The following is a 20,016-nucleotide window of genomic DNA, read 5'->3' on the forward strand; positions in this document are numbered from 1 at the left end:
TTTTTATTAAATTCATTTTAGTTACTTAATTGTTGGAATAAATGCTTATCTTAGTTTATTTAGTTGCTGGGATAAGTTAAGTGTTTAATGTGTTTATTTACAGCTTATTAATTAAGTTTATTAAGTTTAGCGTGTTTAAATATGATTTAATGAGTTTGTTAATAATTGCTTGTAGGTGATACGAACTCACCTTGGTGATGATTCGAGCCGTTTGTTACCCAATCGTTAAAATGGAGAAGTATCGTTCTTACTCAAAGTAACATAATATTTGACTAAATAAAAGGATAACAAGGGATGGCAAGACGGCTTAAAAGGTTTAGGAATAGATTGAGGATGGTTCGGCTATGTAAATGAAACAAAAAAAGCAATGATGTGGAATAGGATGGATAGGTTAGCTTAAGGACAAGAGTGAACCAATACTATAAAGAGTATGGACCCGAAACTTATACTTCACTTAAGGTGCTGGAAAATAAATAAAGGACCTTGACCCGCTAACTATAAAGAGTTAACCAAAGGTATCAAGGGGTGAACGCCACACTCGATGATGAGTGATAAGTTCAAAGAAACAGTAATGACACCACTAGCAAGGTAGATAAGTCAAGCTGAGTCTTTAATAAAATAATAGAGTTGAATAAACTCACAAATGAATTAAAATTCATAAAATGTCAAAGTGTATTGTCTAACCAAACAATGTTTTCTTACAAACTATTTATAGGCATTATTATGGCTATTCAAATTCAACATTCATATCAGCTATTAAAATTCAGTTATAACTCTTAATGGGCAGCCAAAGAGCCATGTCCTTTCACTTAATTCTTGCATAGCTGAAAAGTCAAGCCTCTTCACTTGATGAAGGATTAATGGTCTATTAAATGTGTTGCTTGATATCCCTTCATTTTCCCCTTTAACCAAATGCCTTAAAGCTTTTGTATTCATCTCTTTAATTGGCACCATAACTAGCTTTGAGTGCATAAAATCGATCAAACTTGAAGAGTCACTCTTGGTCCATTTGAAAAGTTACAATAATGAGCTTTGAGTTCATCAATATCCCCCAAAAACGTTCCAAACATTCACCGGCAATTAAGTGACCAAATGCACACTCTTTTATGCCAAAACTGGACAGCCAATTGAATGTGACAGCATTTGATTCTTCTTGGCAAACGAATAGCCCTATTGTAGCTTTAAAATATGTGACTAGCCTTTTGAACTTTCCTACAGCAAATGATGCGATCCGGCTTGGTGATGTGAGTCAAGTCGTTGATGTGCCCAATCGTAAAATAGAGAAGTTGATACGAGGGTTGCGCGCGGACCAAGATCGAGTTGCCAAGTCACGAGAAACTCCTACGAAAACCCTAAACAATCAGATCTGAAACAAAACAGGAAATTAAAAGATTAGAACTTTGAATTTTGAAATCTGAAATAAAATCCACAAATCAGCAAAGAATCAAATTGAGAATAGAAATATGTGTTAATAAGGGTTCTTGAAACCCTAAAGGAGATTGCGATTCTGCCCAATTGAACACCAAGATATTTTTCCCCAAATTTCGACAATCTAATTTCACCCAAAAAGGGTATGAAAGAACCCTGGAAATTGGGGATTTTTGGGCTGATTCCTTAAGATAGAAAAAGGCTAAAAACACAATAAGAACAGAAAATAAAATTAGATAAAGATTCAAAGACAAGCGAAATAAAGAAAGAATTGACAAGAAGAAATTAAAAGATAAGTCCTAAGAAGCCTTGAACTCCCAAAAGATCTCACAACTCCTTCAAACGGCTCTAATCTCCCTCCAAAGAATATCAATGGCAAGAAGAAGGTGAAGATGGCTCCCACAATCAAAAGATTGTTAAAACAACTTCTAAAGAAAACTCAAGAGAGAATTCTTGGAGAAAAACTCAAAGAGAATTTCGCACTTAAACAAATCGATATTTTGATATAATTGAGAAGTTATTTACAAGGTGGCCACCATGCCTTTAAATAGGCCTTATAACTAGTCCTAATCTAATTAGAAAACTAAAATAAAAAATCCTAATTATTTTAATATGGAAATTCGGTCAAAGGTCTTTATTTGGGACTCTTGGACTGAATATTTACATAAAAATTTAAACTAAGTAAATAAATAAAAATAAAAATAAAACTTTACAACTTGGGCCACTTTGACAATTTGGCCTGATTTTCGACTAAGTATGGGTAGATTTCTTGATTGGGCTTGGAATCTTTTTATTGGGCCTTGCCTTCAAGAATTTGGGATTGTGATCCATCTCCTACCGAAATTGAATCGTTGATGCTCGTAACAGAGATCCAATGCGCTTTGGCTGCAAGATTTGGTTTCTTGGACCAAGATTCCCAAGATTTGTAATCTTGATTTTCCCCTTCTTTCGTGTACGCATCTAAGGCCTTGCTAACAAACTCCTGAATGGTCCCATTTAGTTTGGAACGCATTTGTCGGGCCTTTGATCTCCTATCATTCCCCCCTTCCTCAAAAAGATTCGACCTCGAATTTGAAAAATCAAATGGGGACAAGTCAGCCACATTAAAAGTAGAACTTACATTGTACTCACCAGGTAGATCAATTTTATAGGCATTATCGTTGATCCTCTTGAGTACTTGGAAAGGCCCATCGCCCCTTAGGTCCAACTTGGTCTTTCTTTTTGCAGGAAATCATTCTTTCCTCATATGGACCCAAACCCAATCTCCGGGTTCTAGGACAACCCATTTGCGCCCCTTGTTTGCTTTGTTGGTGTTGGCATCATTTGTTTTGGCTATTCGTTGCCTAGCCTTCTCATGTAAGAATTTCACCAACTCAGCTTTCTGTTCACCATCTAAATTAACAATGTGTTCAAGTGGTAATGGCGCAAGATCAAGTACTGTTAGTGGGTTAAAACCATAAACAAGTTCAAATGGAGAATAACCAGTTGTAGAATGAATAGATCTATTATATGCAAATTCAACAAACGGTAGGCATTCTTCCCAGTTTCTAATGTTCTTTCCCACAACAGATCGTAATAAAGTCCCTAAGATCCGATTAACTACTTCGGTTTGGCCATCAGTTTGGGGGTGACATGTAGTGGAATAAAGTAATTTAGTACCAAGCTTACCCCACATTACCTTCCAAAAGTGGCTAAGGAATTTGACATCTCTGTCAGAAACAATTGTTTTAGGGATGCCATGAAGTCTTACCACCTCTTTAAAGAATAAGTCTGCCACATGTGTAGCATCATCTGTTTTGTGACAAGAAATAAAATGTGCCATCTTTGAAAACCTGTCAACAACAACAAATATACTATCTCTTCCTTTCTTATGTCGAGGCAAACCTAAAATAAAATCCATGGATAAATCTACCCAAGGTGAAGTAGGAACCGGTAAAGGAGTGTAAATGCCATGAGGCATTACCTTAGATTTTGCTTGTTTGCATGTAATGCACTTGGAACATACCTTTTCGACATTCTTTTTCATATGTAGCCAATGGAAGTGTTCTTGCAAGATGTCTAGTGTTTTGGCCACTCCAAAATGTCCCATCAAACCCCCACAATGGGCCTCATGAATCAATAAGTCTCTCATGGAACACTTTGGTATGCATAACCTGTTTATACGAAAAAGAAAGCCATCTACAAGATAAAATTTTTCAAAAGTAGTATGTTCATAATTCTTATAGATATTGCTGAAATCAGCATCATCATCATATAGCTCCTTAATATGTTCAAACCCTAAGACTTTAGCATTCAATGTAGTTATTAAAGTATATCGTCTAGACAAAGCATCTGCAACTACATTATCTTTACCTGTTTTATATTGTATCATATAAGGGAATGTTTCAATGAATTCTACCCATCGGGCATGTCTTTTACTCAACTTACCTTGTCCCTTTAAGGGATTCATGATCTGTGTGTATGACAAACTCATTAGGCAGCAAATAATGTTGCCATACTTGAAGTGCACGAACCAATGCCAAGAGTTCTTTGTCATATGTTGAGTAGTTTAACTGTGCACCATTCAATTTCTCACTAAAATAAGCAATAGGTTGCTTATCTTGCATTAAGACGGCGCCAATTCCAATTCCTAAAGCATCACACTCAAGCTCAAAAGTATTATAAAAATTAGGTAATTTGAGAAGAGGAGCAGAACATAACTTATCTTTCAGGGTCTGAAAAGACTTTTCTTGGGTTTCACCCCATTTGAAACCCACTGATTTCTTTATAACCTCTGCCAATGGGGCAGCAATAGTAGAGAAATCTTTCACAAATCGTCTATAAAAGCTAGCTAAACCATGGAAAGATCTCACCTCAGTTACCGATTTAGGAGTCGGCCACTCCTTAATTGCCTTAACTTTGTCCTCGTCGACATGAATACCTTGAGCACTAACTATGAAACCTAAGAATATTAGTTTATCACAACAGAATGTGCATTTATCAAGGTTGGCAAATAATCAGCTCGTAGAATATCGAAAACGGTTTTAACGTGGAAAACATGATCATCTAATGTCTTGGAGTAAATTAAGATATCATCAAAATAAACCACTACAAATTTACTCAAGTGAAGCCTTAAAACATGATTCATTAATCTCATAAATGTACTAGGTGCATTAGTAAGGCCAAAAAGCATAACTAACCATTCATACAATCCAAATTTTGTTTTAAAGGTTGTTTTCCATTCATCCCCTTCCCTCATTCGAATTTGATGATAACCGCTTTTTAAATCAATTTTAGTAAATATGACTGAACCATGTAATTCATCAAGCATATCATCAAGTCTATAAATTGGGTGTCGATACTTTACCGTTATTTTGTTGATTGGGCGGCAATCAACACACATTTGATACGTACCATCTTTTTTTGGTACCAATAAGACAGGAACGGCACAAGGGCTTAGGCTCTCACGAATGTACCCTTTGTCTAGTAATTCCTCAACTTGCCTTTGCAATTCCTTTGTCTCCTCGGGATTGCATCTATAGGCTGGTCGATTTGGTATTGAAGCTCCAGGTACTAAGTTAATTTGATGCTCTATCCCTCTTAAAGGTGGTAACCCTTTAGGGGCTTCACTAAAAACATCCTCATAATCATGCAAAAGAGACTGAAACACGCTAGGCAAATTTTCATTAATGTTAGATAAAGATAAATAATTTTGCCTAAACCTCACAAGGATACAAGGCTGTTTTTTGAGTAGGGTTCTCCTCACATCTTTTTTTGTTGCCAAAAAATTTTTTTCGCTCATTTTACCACTTGAGGATTCGCTCACCTTTGGGCTTTTTAAATTTTGACTTTTTCCACTACTAGCCTCTTTTCTCTCTGTCTTTTGTACTTGCTCTTTCTCCCTTACCCCCTCACAAAATTTCATCATCTTCAATTGATCTTTATATACATCAGTAGGATTTAAAGGAGCAAAAGTGAATTTTCTACCTTTAAACATAAGGGAGTATCGATTAAGTTTACCTTGGTGTGTAACATCGCGATCAAATTGCCAAGGTCGTCCAAGGAGCAAGTGTGCCGCATGCATTGGGACCACATCACACCATACTTCATCCTTATAATTACCGAGCTTAAAAGTGACCAAGGACTATTTCGTAACTTTAACTTCGAAGCATTCTGATACGATCTCGGTTTAGTAGTTGAACCCGAGTCATTTATTTCCCGATCGTAAACGAAGAAGTATATTAGACAAGAAGAAGAAAGAATATATTTGTGTTCAAAGAAGTAAAATAAGTTCGATCAAAATAAGATGTGGATTTGGCTTAAGTCAAATGGTATGATTAGTATGGTCGAATTCGGTTTAGGAATAAACAAGAAATGGTATTTGGTTTAGGTACGATTTGGTATTTAGGAATTGGTACGAAATGGTATGGAAGTTGGTACGAAATGGTATGGTATTTGGTACGAATTAGTAATGGTTCAAAAAGGTCAAGAGTGAACCAACACTAAAGAAGAGTGCTGACCCGAAACTTATAGGACCAAATTGAGTTGGAAATGATGGATAAGGACCTTGACCCAATACTTAGTAAAGTATGAACCAAAGGTATCAAAGGTGAACGCCACACTCGGGTTTAGGGAGTGATAAGTTCGAAAGAAAGACTCGGAAAGACGCCACTAGAAGCTAGATAAGTCTTACGGGTCTCGAACGAAATTTGAGAGAAAATGCCTCACAAATTTGGCAGCAATTCGTTACTTAAAATGTCAAAAGTCTTTTACAAATTAAATTTAACAACTATTTATAGACAAAGACTAGGCTAGCCGAATAGTCATATGAATGCTTAAGAATTAAGCAAATGAATTCCTTTAATGAGCTTAACTAAATTCGGCTGAATGGAGCTCCAATGGTCATCTTTTAGAATGAGCAATGAACTTAGAAGCTTGGAAAGATGCATGGCAGCAGCTAGGTTCGGTTAATGGACTTAAAACAAGCTCAATTAATTGGCAACTTTTGTTGAAAAGTGATCAGCAATTAAAGGAGGTAATGAGCAGCCAACAAGGTGTGAAAACTCAGCTTTGAAGAGTCATGAAATGTGAACATATAGAACCGAACAGCCAAGATGAATCCAGCAATGTGAAAATAATTTAAAAGTCGGCTGAATGGTCAACTTGGGAGTAGGAAACAATAGCTTCTTTGGCCGAATGGTCACCTAGGATACTTCAAACAAGACCAAATTTAATTCCCCAAACATGCATGTGTAGTCCCCTTACATGTATCTTCTTTTAATTCATTCATGCACCAAGGACGTCCAAATGTGATGTACCTACAACAAAATTTATTCAATAAATCAAATACATTTTAAACACATTAATTTGGCAAGCAAATGACACAAAATTATGCACATTAAATTCGCCACCTTAGGACATAATGAAAACATGTAATAAAATTGACACATTAAAACATGCATAAAAAAACATATTAATGAGTGTAGAAATTAAGACAAATTAATAACATATAATTATAACTCAATTAACATGCATAATTAAATTTGTCCGATTTTAAACCAAATAAATAATGAATATTAATTGAGCTGTAATAATCTAATTAAATGACTCAAATAATTATTTCAGCTACTATAATAAGGTCTTAATGAAATTGAGCTAGTTCGAGCTCATTGAGCTTGAAAGGAGCTGGAAACGAGCTAAATGAAGCTCCACAAAATAAGATTGAGCTACGTCCAGCTTGCAAACACAACGAGCCTCGTTTGTAGGCTGAAGCAATGGCCGTTCCCAAGGGCGGGTCGTATCACATTCATTAAGCCACTGAAGGTGATATGGCTTAGGGTGTTTGGTACAAGGCAACTTTAAAGAATCCACCAAATAGCTACTCACTACATTCGAGCAACTCCCACTATCAATAATGAGTGAACATAAGTTACCTTTAATAAAACACCGAGAATGGAAAATATTGGTCCTTTGGCTATCATCATCTTTCATCTGAATGTTAAGGGTTCGGCGAACTACAAGGCTTTGAAAATTAGCAAAGTCCCCTTCTTTTGGTGGTTCGACCAACTCTTCGCCATTATCACTATCATCCACAAGTTCTGGCATATCTGGATCTGTTTTATCAGAGTCGGAAGTGTACTCACCAGTATCTTTCAGAAGAAGTAATCTCGTGTTAGGGCATTCCCTACTATAATGACCTCGCCCTTTGCACTTAAAGCATTCAATCTCACGAGTCCTCCTCACATTCGAATCACCTAAATTGGGCTGCTTAGAAGGTGTATGCGTTTTAACAGGAGCCCCTTTTTTCCAATCTGATTGCTTACTTCCATTACTCAAAGAAGACTTGCTAGTAACAAAAGGGGATTTTGAACTCTTAAAATCAGAATTGGAATTGTTACCTCGGTAATATTGTGAAGTCGTGAAGGAACCAAACCTTTGTTGCTTTAGTTGTTGCTCGATCTCAATGGCTTTATGAACTGCTTCTTCCAAATCAATGTAAGTTTGTAGCCTCAATGTATTAGCTATCGACCTGTTCAAACCATCAATAAATCGAACCATAGTTGTTTCTTCATCCTCCTCCACATTAGCTCTCTGAATGAGCATCTCCATCTCTTTAAAATATTCATCCATCGTCTTACTACTTGAATAAGTCTTCGGAGCTTTGTTTTAATCTCTCTATAATAGTGAGGTGGAATAAACCTTTTTTGCATAATCTGTTTCAACTCATCCCATGTCGAAATCTCACCTTCATAATTTCGATGACGATTTACCCCAAGTTGAGTCCACCAAATTAATGCATAATCTGAAAATTCCAGCATTGCTAATGCAACCTTTTCATCATCCGGACATTTATAATACCTAAACATAAGTTCAATCTTAGATTCCCATTCACAATAAGCTTCTGGATCATTCTTACCACGAAATTGGGGAATTGTGAACTTTGGTTTTGCCAAAGAAGGTTGTCCACGATCATGAAAATCATCATCCATTCTAGGGACACGTCGAGGGCCGCGCCTATGGGGCTGATTATCCCTATCTTCCTTGATTGTATCTCGATATTGAGGTTCTTGATTCACTCTTACCTCATTCAAAGTAGTAGTAGCATTTATTTGTGAGATTGTAGCAGCGTGTCCGTCTAATTATTGTTGGACTTTCATAAGTGTATCATTATGGTCATCTTTAGACATTTTCCAAAAAGCTGCAAAAATAAACACTCAACACTCAAAAATAAAAGTTAGCAAACCTCACCGTTAATCACTCAAAAAGAAAAATTCAAACTCTCAATGAGGTAGAATTCAATCTTGTGAGTTCTTTATCAGAGTTTATATCAACCAATTAGAGTGTATGAACCAAACTACCAAAGAATCCTAATTTGCACTAGGATGCCAAAAACTGACGAGACACCAATTGATTTGTGTTGCACCGAGGAAGGATTGCGCACAATTTTAAATCCTACTAACACAAGAAACAAGAAGGTGTTAGATATTGTAAAGGGAGAATAAAAAGCAAACAAATAAAAACCTACAGCTAAGAATCAATAAAAATTGCTGAAAGCAGAAAACACGAAAATCATGGAGTAACTTGACAACTTCGTTCGAGGTGTTCCCGATCTCAAAAAATCATGGAAATAAATCTAGAATGTCCTTAAATATTGAATTTTTGATCTGGAAAGTTTGGGCACCAAACTCAACCCTCTGAATATTTTTTAAAATTTTTATTGGATTTCGTCTTTTTTCGATTTTTTGACTTTTTTGACTGATTTTTTTGCGGGAATAATTTTTTATATTCAATCACAGTTCCAAAAATATTTATGTAAAATTTCAGATCAATTGGACAACGTTTACCCACTCAAATGAATTTTTTTTGAAAGATTTTTCTGGGTAAAACTGCTATTTTTGCTTAAAAAATTGAGATCAGTTTAGAAATCAACCAAGAACACCCAAAACGCCCAAAATATGATATCAAATGATACGAGGGTTGTGCGCGGACCAAGATCGAGTTGCCAAGTCACGAGAAACTCCTACAAAAACCCTAAACAATCAGATCTGAAACGAAACAGAAAATTAAAAGATTAGAACTTTGAATTTCGAGATCTGAAATAAAATCCACAAATCAGCAAAGAATCAAATTGAGAATAGAAATATGTGTTAATAAGGGTTCTTGAAACCCTAAAGGAGATTGCGATTCTGCCCAATTGAACACCAAGATAGTTTTCCCCAAATTTCGACAATCTAATTTCACCCAAAAAGGGTATGGAAGAACCCTAGAAATTGGGGATTTTTGGGCTGATTCCTTAAGATAGAAAAAGGCTGAAAACACAATAAGAATAGAAAATAAAATTAGATAAAGATTCAGCACAAGCAGAAATAAAGAAAGAATTGACAGCAAGAAATTAAAAGATAAGTCCTAAGAAGCCTTGAAATCCGAAAGATCTCACAACTCCTTCAAACGGCTCTAATCTCCCTCCAAAGAATATCAATGGCAAGAAGAAGGCTGAAGATGGCTCCCACAATCAAAAGATTGTTAAAACAACTTCTAAAGAAAACTCAAGAGAGAATTCTTGGAGAAAAACTCAAAGAGAATTCTGCACTTAAACAAATCTGATATTTTTGATATAATTGAGAAGTTATTTACAAGGTGGCCAGCCGTGCCTTTAAATAGGCCTTATAACTAGTCCTAATCTAATTAGAAAACTAAAATAAAAAAACTCCTAATTATTTTAATATGGAAATTCGGTCAAAGGTCTTTATTTGGGACTCTTGGATTGAATATTTACATAAAAATTTAAACTAAGTAAATAAATAAATAAATAAATAAAAATAAAAATAAAACTTTACAACTTGGGCCACTTTGACAATTTGGCCTGATTTTCGACTAAGTATGGGTAGATTTCTTGATTGGGCTTGGAATCTTTTTATTGGGCCTTGCCTTCAAGAATTTGGGATTGTGATCCATCTCCTACCGCAATTGAATCGTTGATGCTCGTAACGGAGATCCAATGCGCTTTGGCTGTAAGATTTGGTTTCTTGGACCAAGATTCCCAAGATTTGAAATCTTGATTTTCCCCTTCTTTCGTGTACGCATCTAAGGCCTTGCTAACAAACTCCTGAATGGTCCTATTTAGTTTGGAACGCATTTGTCGGGCCTTTGATCTCGTATCAGAAGTATCGCTCGATTCTGAAATGTAGTTTGAAAGTTGGCTAAATATGGAGTAAGGTTTCAAAAATTGGTTCAAGAGAGTTAAGTTTGAAATGTATAGGTTTCGGCAAACAAGAAAATAATAAGAATGGAACGGTGTGTAGGAAATAGATCAAAATGGACTTAAGGTCAAGCAGGAATCAGTACTAAAATGGAGACTAACCCGATTCTTATAAGACACTTAGAGGTGGTGAAAAGGACCTTGACCCGCTAACTATAAGAGTTAGGAACCAAAGGTGTCAAATGGTTGAACGCCACACTCGAAATTGAGTGATAAGTTCAAAGAAACAAGGAAAACGCCACTAGAAAGCTAGATAAGTTTACTCGAGTCTAAAACGAAATAAGAGAGTTGAAAAACTCACAAAATGTATAAACATTAATCAAAGGTTCAAAAGTCTAACCCCAAAATGTTTACAAGAAGGCTATTTATAAACACAAAGATGACTACTCAAATTCGGCATCTATGTGTTCACACAATAATAAAAATGTTCACACTTCAAGCATTAAATCTTTGTTCATGGATAGTGTAAGTTCATGCATGGTTGAGTAATCATGTTTCTTCCCAAAACCTGTTCATGCATGCTTAACCAATAAGAAAGCTTTCTTGTTCCATGAATGTGAATCCTCAATTCATATCCAACCCCTTTTGCACAAATGCTAGGTGCATTGGACATGCATCTCTCTTAATTGAAGCTTTAATGATGGGCTGGTTCATGAATGGCAGCATGTACCTTGTAAATTCGTTCCCCCCTTTGTGCATGCACATTAGTCATTCAATGTGCTGAATTTATGTGTCAATTCCCTCCTTGGACGTTCTTGAAGGTGAAGGTGCCATGCATATCCTTTAATTGAATCTTAATGGCGTCTTGAGCACATAAATGGGCAATTGGCATTTAACTGATTCAGCTAAATTTTATGTGAATTAATTTTGGTTCATGTGTTCTTGTAGGAGGGCCGAATTTAGGGTGCATTTAATTAAGATTCATGCACATCAGGTTCAATGAATTGGTAGGTACATGCATGGACGGCATTGAAGATAATACAGGCATGGACGACATGACGTCGAGTTGAATCGTAACATGATGCAACCAGGTTCGCATCATTCCCTCCCTCTTGAGGACGATTTGTCCTCAAATCAGGCCACTTGCTCGAGAATTTTTTTCAAATTCGCAAGCCCTTTTGTTTTTTATCCGGACAGATTCATTTCCAAAACTCCAAGAACCACCAATGGTTCGAAAAGAAAACATGCCATTTTCATGCCCTCCCTCTTTAGGAGGGAACCATTCGAAGGTGTCACCTACACAAGAACGAGATAGGATAGTAACATTAGAAATTATAAAATCAAAAGAACTTTCGAAGATCTTATTCTACAATTGAACATATGAATCATGCCGGGATCAAAAACAGAAGTTGGTCTCACCTTATCAAAATGAATTAAGAAATTCATTGATTGCAACAAACCTGAGTCACAAGGCATTGATAGCTATAATTTTGGAAATCAACTTTCCATGGTCCGAATCCCTTTGACAATGATTTAAAATGATGTGCATCGGGGTCAAAGACAAAGTATCCTCTTGCCATTTCAATTTGATATGACAATTTCAGAATCGGCATCATAGAAAGGAAACATGCAATTTTAAGTCATGATCATGCAAAACATGTTCAAACCTTTTAAACCACAACATGGAGCAATTTCCAGAATCATAAATTGATACGCCCCAGCCTCGTTGATTATTCGGAGTCGAATAATTGCCCGATCGTTAAAACAAAGAAGAATCGTTGGAGTTTGAATTGAAGATGGATATAGGCTAAAAAGGGCTTATGGGTGTCAAGGGATAGGTTTATGTAAGAAGGCTAATTATGATACGGCCATGCCTCAAGCCCTACCTAGCCCGAGCAAGGAGCCTTTGGAGCTGCCTCGAGGTCCTATTACTTGATCACAAGCTAAACAATTCAAGGAGGATGTTTCGGCTTTAGTTAACAAAGTTTGGGGCGAGATTTTGGTTGGGCACATCGAAGAAGCTTGGTCCAACTCGAAGAACACTCCATGCACTTTACTACGAGCTGAATTAAGCTCGGAATCAGCTCAATAAGTTCATTTCAGCTCAATTTTAGCTCCATAGCTTTTAATCTAGCTCAATTAATTTTTTTTGTCTAATTGGTCTTAAATCTGGGCGAATTTAATTATGCATGATAATTGTGTTTTTCTTACACATTATTAAGTCAATTTAATTTCCTACAGCTTATCAATATGTCTTATTACATGTTTTTAATTTGTCTTGTCCAAACCGAAATTAATTAGCTTTTAGTTTAATTAATTGTGTTTGTTTTAATTATAAGAATTTAAGTTGTCTAGATTGTGTTTAAATATGATTCAGCTGAATATTGAATAATTAAATTCATTTGCTCATGTTTTGTAGGTTGGCCGAATGTGGAAGGGAGCATTTAAGTTATATGCATGCACAATAGGTTCAATGAATTTGGTGATACATGCATGATGAATGTTCAGCTGATTTCATTATTCCAAGAACCAGCATAATGCCATTCACACATTGAGTTCACGCTCATGGCTTTTCTGTTTGGAATGTTCACACCATAGGACTTTTCAAAATTGAGTGTTCACACTTCATTTGGCCATTCAAGTCCCTTTTAATTGTTGGTCACTTTTTAGCAAAAGCTACAAATTAAATGAGCTTATTTATGCACATTGACCGAATCTAGCTCATCCATGCACCATTCAAGTTGTCCAAGGTTCAATGTGAATTCTAGAAGCTTTCCAAGTTTAGCTGAACCTAGCCAAGCCATTGAAGAATTCGTTAGCTTAATTTTTAAGAAAATGTATGTGACTATTCGGCTAACTTAGTTGCTGATTATAAATAGCTAAAATTTCATTTTGTAAAGGACTTTTGACATTTTAAGTAACGAATTGCTGCCAAATTTGTGAGGCATTTTCTCTCAAATTTCGTTCGAGACCTGTAAGACTTATCTAGCTTCTAGTGGCATCTTTCCGAGTCTTTCTTTTGAACTTATCACTCCCTAAACCCGAGTGTGGTGTTCACCTTTGATACCTTTGGTTCATACTTTACTAAGTATTGGGTCAAGGTCCTTATCCACCATTTCCAACTCAATTTGGTCCTATAAGTTTCGGGTCAACACTCTTCTTTAGTGTTGGTTCACTCTTGACCTTTTTGAACCATTACCAATTCGTACCAAATACCATACCATTTCGTACCAACTTCCATACCATTTCGTACCAATTCCTAAATACCAAATCGTACCTAAACCAAATACCATTTCTTGTTTATTCCTAAACCGAATTCGACCATACTAATCATACCATTTGACTTAAGCCAAATCCACATCTTATTTTGATCGAACTTATTTTACTTCTTTGAACACAAATATATTCTTTCTTCTTCTTGTCTAATATACTTCTTCGTTTACGATCGGGAAATAAACGACTCGGGTTCAACTACTAAACCGAGATTGTATCAAATTATTTGTATGAGGTTTGGCTATGAAAGAAAAGGAAACTCGGTGTTTGGATTTAAAATGGTAACTTGAGAACAAGAGTGAACCAATACTTCGTTTGAAGATTGACCCAAAACTTATAGGTTCTAAAGTTGATAGGAGATGGATTGGAAAAACCTCGACCCACTATTTATAATAGATAGGAACCTTGGTATATTTTAGAATGAACGCCACACGATATCGTGATGAGTTCGGTTGAACAAAAACGGGTTGACGCCACTAACTAAATTAGATAAGTCAACGAAGTTTTTGGACGAAATTTAAGAGAAGAGTTCTCTCAACAATTTGACAGCAATTCGGTAATGTTCAAAAATCCTTTACAAAGTGAAAATTCAGCTATTTATAATAATCACCTAAGCTAGCCGAATGGTCACTTACACTACTTAAAAATTAAGCAAATGAATCACTTAAATGGACTAGCTAGATTAAATTTGAACTTGGAGCTCCAATAGTCACCTTCTAGATGGATAATTGAACTTGGAACTTGAGTGAATAAATGGCAGCAGCTACATTCGGTTGATGTGCTTAAAGGAGCTCATTTAATTGGCAACCATTGCTGAAAAATTACCAGCAATTAAGGAGATGCCGAATAGTCACTTTGAGTGTGAAAACCAAGTTTTGAAGAGTCCTTGAATATGAACACCTTGAACCGAACAGCCATGATGTATCCAAAGAATGTGTAAGCAATAAATTAATTTGAATGGTCACCTAGGAAACTTCAAACAGCAGACCAACTTCATTTTCCCATTCATGCATGTGCCGTCCCTTCATGTACCTTCTTTTAATACCTTTCATGTACCAAGGACGTTCATGGGTAATGTACCGCAGCAACATTCATCAAATAAATCAAATACATGTTTAGACACATTAAATTAACACTAAAAAATCTGCACATATAATTTAGTTTGGACAAGACACATTAAAACATGTAATGAAATTTGACTCATTAAAATGCATAAAACATATTAATAAGCTGTAAAAATTAAGACAAACTAATGACATGTAAAAATAACTCAATTAAGATGCAAAAATTAAATTTGTCCTGATTTTAAATTATACAAACAACTAAAATTAATTGAGCTGTAATAAACTAATTAAATGACGCAAATAATTATTTCAGCTATTATAATAAAGGTCTTAAAGATATTGAGCTGAAATTGAGCTGGTTCGAGCTCATTGAACTTGAAGGAGCTGGAAATGAGCTAAATGAAGCTCCACAAAAATATAATTGAGCTACGTCCAGCTTGTAAAAACGACGAGCCTCGCTTGTAGGCTAAAACAGTGGCAGTTCCCGAGGGCGGGTCGTATCATCCCCTCCCTCTTTAAAGCGATTTGTCCCCAAATCGGGCCACTTGCTCGCAAAGAAACTTTCATTAACAAAGACCCCTTGGTTGTTGAATTTAACAAACTTGTGCCCAGCAACCTGAAATTCATGAATAGATTGAAAATAACACAGATTAGTTACTTGCCCTCCCTCTTTAGGGCAAAGCCACTTCAAGGTGTCACCTACACAATAAGGAAAATTATGAATGACACGATGAACTAAAAACTTGCGAGCTCTTTCCAAATTTTCAATCACAATTGGAGCAAAAGAACTATTGCCAAATTCAAAAATATAAATAAGCCTTACCTTTCCACATTGATTTTCCAAATTCATCAAGGATCTAGACATGGGAAATAATTCTACAAATATGAACAGGTCATTCAAATAAACACATATCCCACAACGCACTCTATCAAGTGGATTTGAAGACTCATGAGTCAAACAATTAAATCGATTTGTCAATCCTTCACCATGGAAAATCCCATCCAATGGACGAAGGGATTTTAACGAATAACCACAAGTCAACAAAAAGTCATTTAAGCAAATATATGGGAAAAATATTAATCGGCCAAAAGAAACAAGATCACTTAGTCGAATCAAGTTTTGCAAATGTAAATTTAGCAGTGGCCAATAATATTTCACTTCTTCATCAAACTTGTCATTTTCACGAATGTTATCACTTTTTGAACAAAATAGAGATGTTTTTAGTTCTTCAGAAACCAAACCTTGTCTATCCTTGAGATTATTGATTTGAGGATCAGTTTTACCGTTTTCTTGCAATATGAATCTTCTCTCCTCGGGAATATAGCGTAATCGAAGCTGCTTGGTGGAATTAACCTGAAAAGAAAAGTCATGAAAATATCGGTTAAATAAAACACTTTTCTTTTTCTCATCCATTGATCCTTCACTCTCTTTTTCATTGCTCTTGTTTTTCTCACAATCTCGATTCTTTTCTCTCAATCTCTCTTCTTTCTTTTCTTTTGAATCATTTTTCTTTTCTTTTTCACTCTCTCTCAATTTCTTTTTTTGTTCTTTCAAATTCTCCAAAGATTGCTTTATTCGTTGTTGATCTTCCATCACTTGTTGTGGAGACAATGGGGCTAAAGTGATATTTTTGCCTTTGTGCTTAAACGAATATTGGTTAAAGAACCCATCGTGCTTGACTCGCCGATCAAATTGCCACGGCCTCCCAAGCAGTAAATGGCCCGCATGCATGGGTACAACGTCGTACAAAATCTCGTCTTGGTATTTTCCAATTGAGAAGGGAGTCAATGCTTGTTTGGTTACCTTAAGTTCGACTCCTTCATTGAGCCATTGCATCTTATAAGGACTTGGATGCTTAAAAGTTGCCAAAGCAAGTTTTTCCACCATAAGTGTACTTGCGACATTCGTGCAACTTCCACCGTCGATTACAACGCTACAAACCTTTCCATGAACATAACAACGGGTATGAAACAAATTCTCGCGTTGCGGTTCACCTATAGAGCTTTGTGCACTAAGACTTCTTTTAACAACGAGCATTTCACCTTCAACAGCAAACTCTATCTCATCTTCGTTATCGAAAGGATTGTTAATCTCTTCTTCATTCTTGTCTATTTCCTCCTCCGATTCTATTTCACCATTAGGGAGTATCACCATTGTGTTGCGATTTGGGCATTGGCTCGCTATGTGCCCTCTCCCTTGACACTTAAAACACTTAATATCGCGTGTTCGGGATTGATTATTTTCAATGGCCTTACCTTTGCTAGATTCGGCTACAGACTTGTTGGACTTCATGGGCACCAAGTTTCTTTTGATTGATTCGTTGAAACATTCTTACTTGCCCCTTGGTTCCACTTAGATGCATTCGAAGAGGAATAACCACGTACGGCTCCTTTCATCTTGAGTTGCTTTTCGACCTTGATCGCCATGTGAACCATATGACGATCTCTACGTAGTGTTGCAACTCAACTATGTTGGCAATTTCACGGTTAAGCCCGACTAAAAATCGAGCCATAGTTGCCTCTCGATCTTCCTTCACATCCACTCGAATCATGGCAACTTCCATCTCCTTGAAGTAATCCTCCACGCTTCTCGTCCCTTGTGTAAGATTTTGAAGTTTTTGGTACAACTCCCGGTGGTAGTACGAAGGGATAAAACGTCGTCGCATTACAGCCTTCATCTCGGTCCATGTTTGGATAGGACGCTCGCCATTTCGTCTCCAGCTAGTCGTAAGTTGGTCCCACCAAACCATTGCATAGTCAGAAAACTCGATAGCAGCCAACTTAACTTTCTTGGCCTCAGAATAGTTATGGCATTCAAATATGAGCTCGATCTTTTTCTCCCACTCGAGATAAGCTTCGGGGTCCGATCGTCCTTGGAATGAAGGGATTGACAACTTAATGCTTTTCAAGTCATCATCGAACCTCTCTCGATTTCGTTGCCCTCGGTTGCGTAGGCCTCTTCGTTGGACATTCGCATTGGACCCTTGATCACTTTCGTGTTCAATCGGCTCGGAAGATTCATCATCTAAATCAGATTGTCATCCTCGATTTCTCGAAGGGCTTAAGGGAGTTCTTCTTCGTTAGGCTCTTCCTTCCACACGATCAAGTCTATCTTGAATCGGTTCTAACTTTTGATCGAACAATCGTTCCACCTCGCGTAGCAATGCTTGCAAATTCAAGTCCGGCACATTCCGAACAGGTTGCCTTTCCGCCATGTTTCTTCTTGTAGGGCTTCTTGACTTATGAAATTATAACCTCACAACAAAACTCACAAGTCACTCAAAAAGAAAATAATTCGGCACTCCAATCGTGTTTACACTCTTTAATGGCTTTTTCTTCTCTCTAATGCTCTCGCAACACTCGTGCCTTTTTCGACTCGTATCGTCTCTTGTGATTTTGTATAAAACTCCGTCAGACTAGATCTTCTAATTTAGGGGTCGGTTTCAAAGGTTTTGCAAAGGAAAATATGTAAAGGATGTAGGGTAGGCTGAAAGAACGATTTGTTGGCTATTAAGTGTGGCATAAGTGAATGGGGATGGAAAAGAAATCTTGATCGAGAATGACTAGAATGAAATGAATCGAAACAATATTTTTACAGATCTGATGCAATCGAGCCCCATGAGCTATCAAGTGCAAACGATGTTTCCTTCGAGCTGCCTAAAGGACCTATTACCCGAGCTAGGGCTAAGAAGTTCAAAGACGCAATTTTAGCTTTGGTTGATCGAGTTTGGGGTGAATCCATGGCTGTTCTACTTGAAAAATCATGGGCCAGCAAATTAAGCAATCCGTGCAATCTACTTCAAGTGCATTCAGCTCAATTTTAGCTCATTGAGCTCACTCGTAGCTCGATCAGCTCATTTTAAGCTCATTCGCGTTTATTTTTATTTTGCTGGAATATTTATTTAAGTTGTTAGTTGATATGATCCGGCTCAGTTGATTGAGTCGATTCACTTGATTGCCCGATCGTCGACGAGAAGTTTGTTCGATTTTGTAGATAGATGGAGTTAGATGATTTTTTTACAGCGAAAGCTGAGAAAATGGGTCAAAAGATGGTTTGTATAGATGTTTGATAGGTTCGGTGAAATAAAGAAATATTGTTTATAATTTAATAGTTAAAATGGAATGGAAAAAAAATAGAACTCAAGCGAAGAACGATTCAATACTATATGAAGTATTGCCCCAGGACTTATATTGCTCAAGGTGGATTAAATGGATTGTCGAAGATGGACCTTGACCCGTTACCTATAGAAAGGTAGGAACCAAAGGTATAAAAAGGTGGATGAACGCCACACCAGGATGGTGATAAGTTCAAGAAGTCGGGTTGACGCCACTAGCGAGCTAGATAAGTCAGACGAGACTCAAACGAAGTTGGATTGGAGGTAACCTCACAATAAGTTTAATAATCAGAAATGTCTAACCTTTTTACAAAGAGAAAAGAACTATTTATAGATTACATTAGATAGACAAATAGACTAAGTAAATTCGGCTTTAATTGAATTAAACTAATCTAGAAATGTATCTTTAAAGGCTATGTCCAAATTCGGCTGAATGGTTAGCTTCATGGCTAAGGAAATGAACTTGAAGGCTTGGTGAATGTATGGGAGAGCAATGGACATGTCTAGGTTCGGCCAAGGTGTGAATGGACACTCCAAGAGATGCCTTTTGGCCGAATAGGTACTTAGGAGATCAATGGACAGCAACCGATGCATGTAAGTGAATATTCATGCATTCTTCCATTCATTGTATTAAATCATTCATGCATCATCCTTACGTTCATTGAACCAGCCCATTCATGAATAATCTTTAATTGTGTTCCCACATTATGCATTGTAAGTAGACGTTCATGCACCTAGCTTGAATGAATCTCCACATTAATTTGTACCTACATGAAACATGAACAAATTAATTAAAGATAACTAACACATAAATTAAAATAGACAAATTTAATAAAGTCTTAAGCTAGACATATTAAATTCGGCTAAGACAACTTTAAAAACATGAAATAAATCAAAACATAATTATGAGCTGTAATAACTTAAACTAAGTTAATAAAATACTTTAATTATTCAACCA

At 36.4% G+C, this 20,016-nt stretch overlaps 1 protein-coding gene across 1 annotated transcript; it reads right to left on the reverse strand.

Annotated features, from left to right (window-relative positions):
- Positions 1-3,490: 3,490 nt before the first annotated feature.
- Positions 3,491-17,098, reverse strand: LOC128032565 (uncharacterized; the record flags this gene model as incomplete). The annotated part of the gene is made up of 5 exons (XM_052621179.1): positions 16,541-17,098; positions 16,103-16,297; positions 4,528-5,065; positions 4,290-4,369; positions 3,491-3,862 (listed from the first exon to the last, which is right to left on the reverse strand). Coding segments are annotated over exons 1-5 (1,743 nt in total), but the record flags the coding sequence as incomplete, so codon positions are not given.
- Between the last annotated feature and the right edge of the window lie 2,918 nt (positions 17,099-20,016).

This window comes from Gossypium raimondii, chromosome 9 (assembly GCF_025698545.1).
Source record: "Gossypium raimondii isolate GPD5lz chromosome 9, ASM2569854v1, whole genome shotgun sequence".
NCBI lineage: Eukaryota > Viridiplantae > Streptophyta > Magnoliopsida > Malvales > Malvaceae > Gossypium > Gossypium raimondii.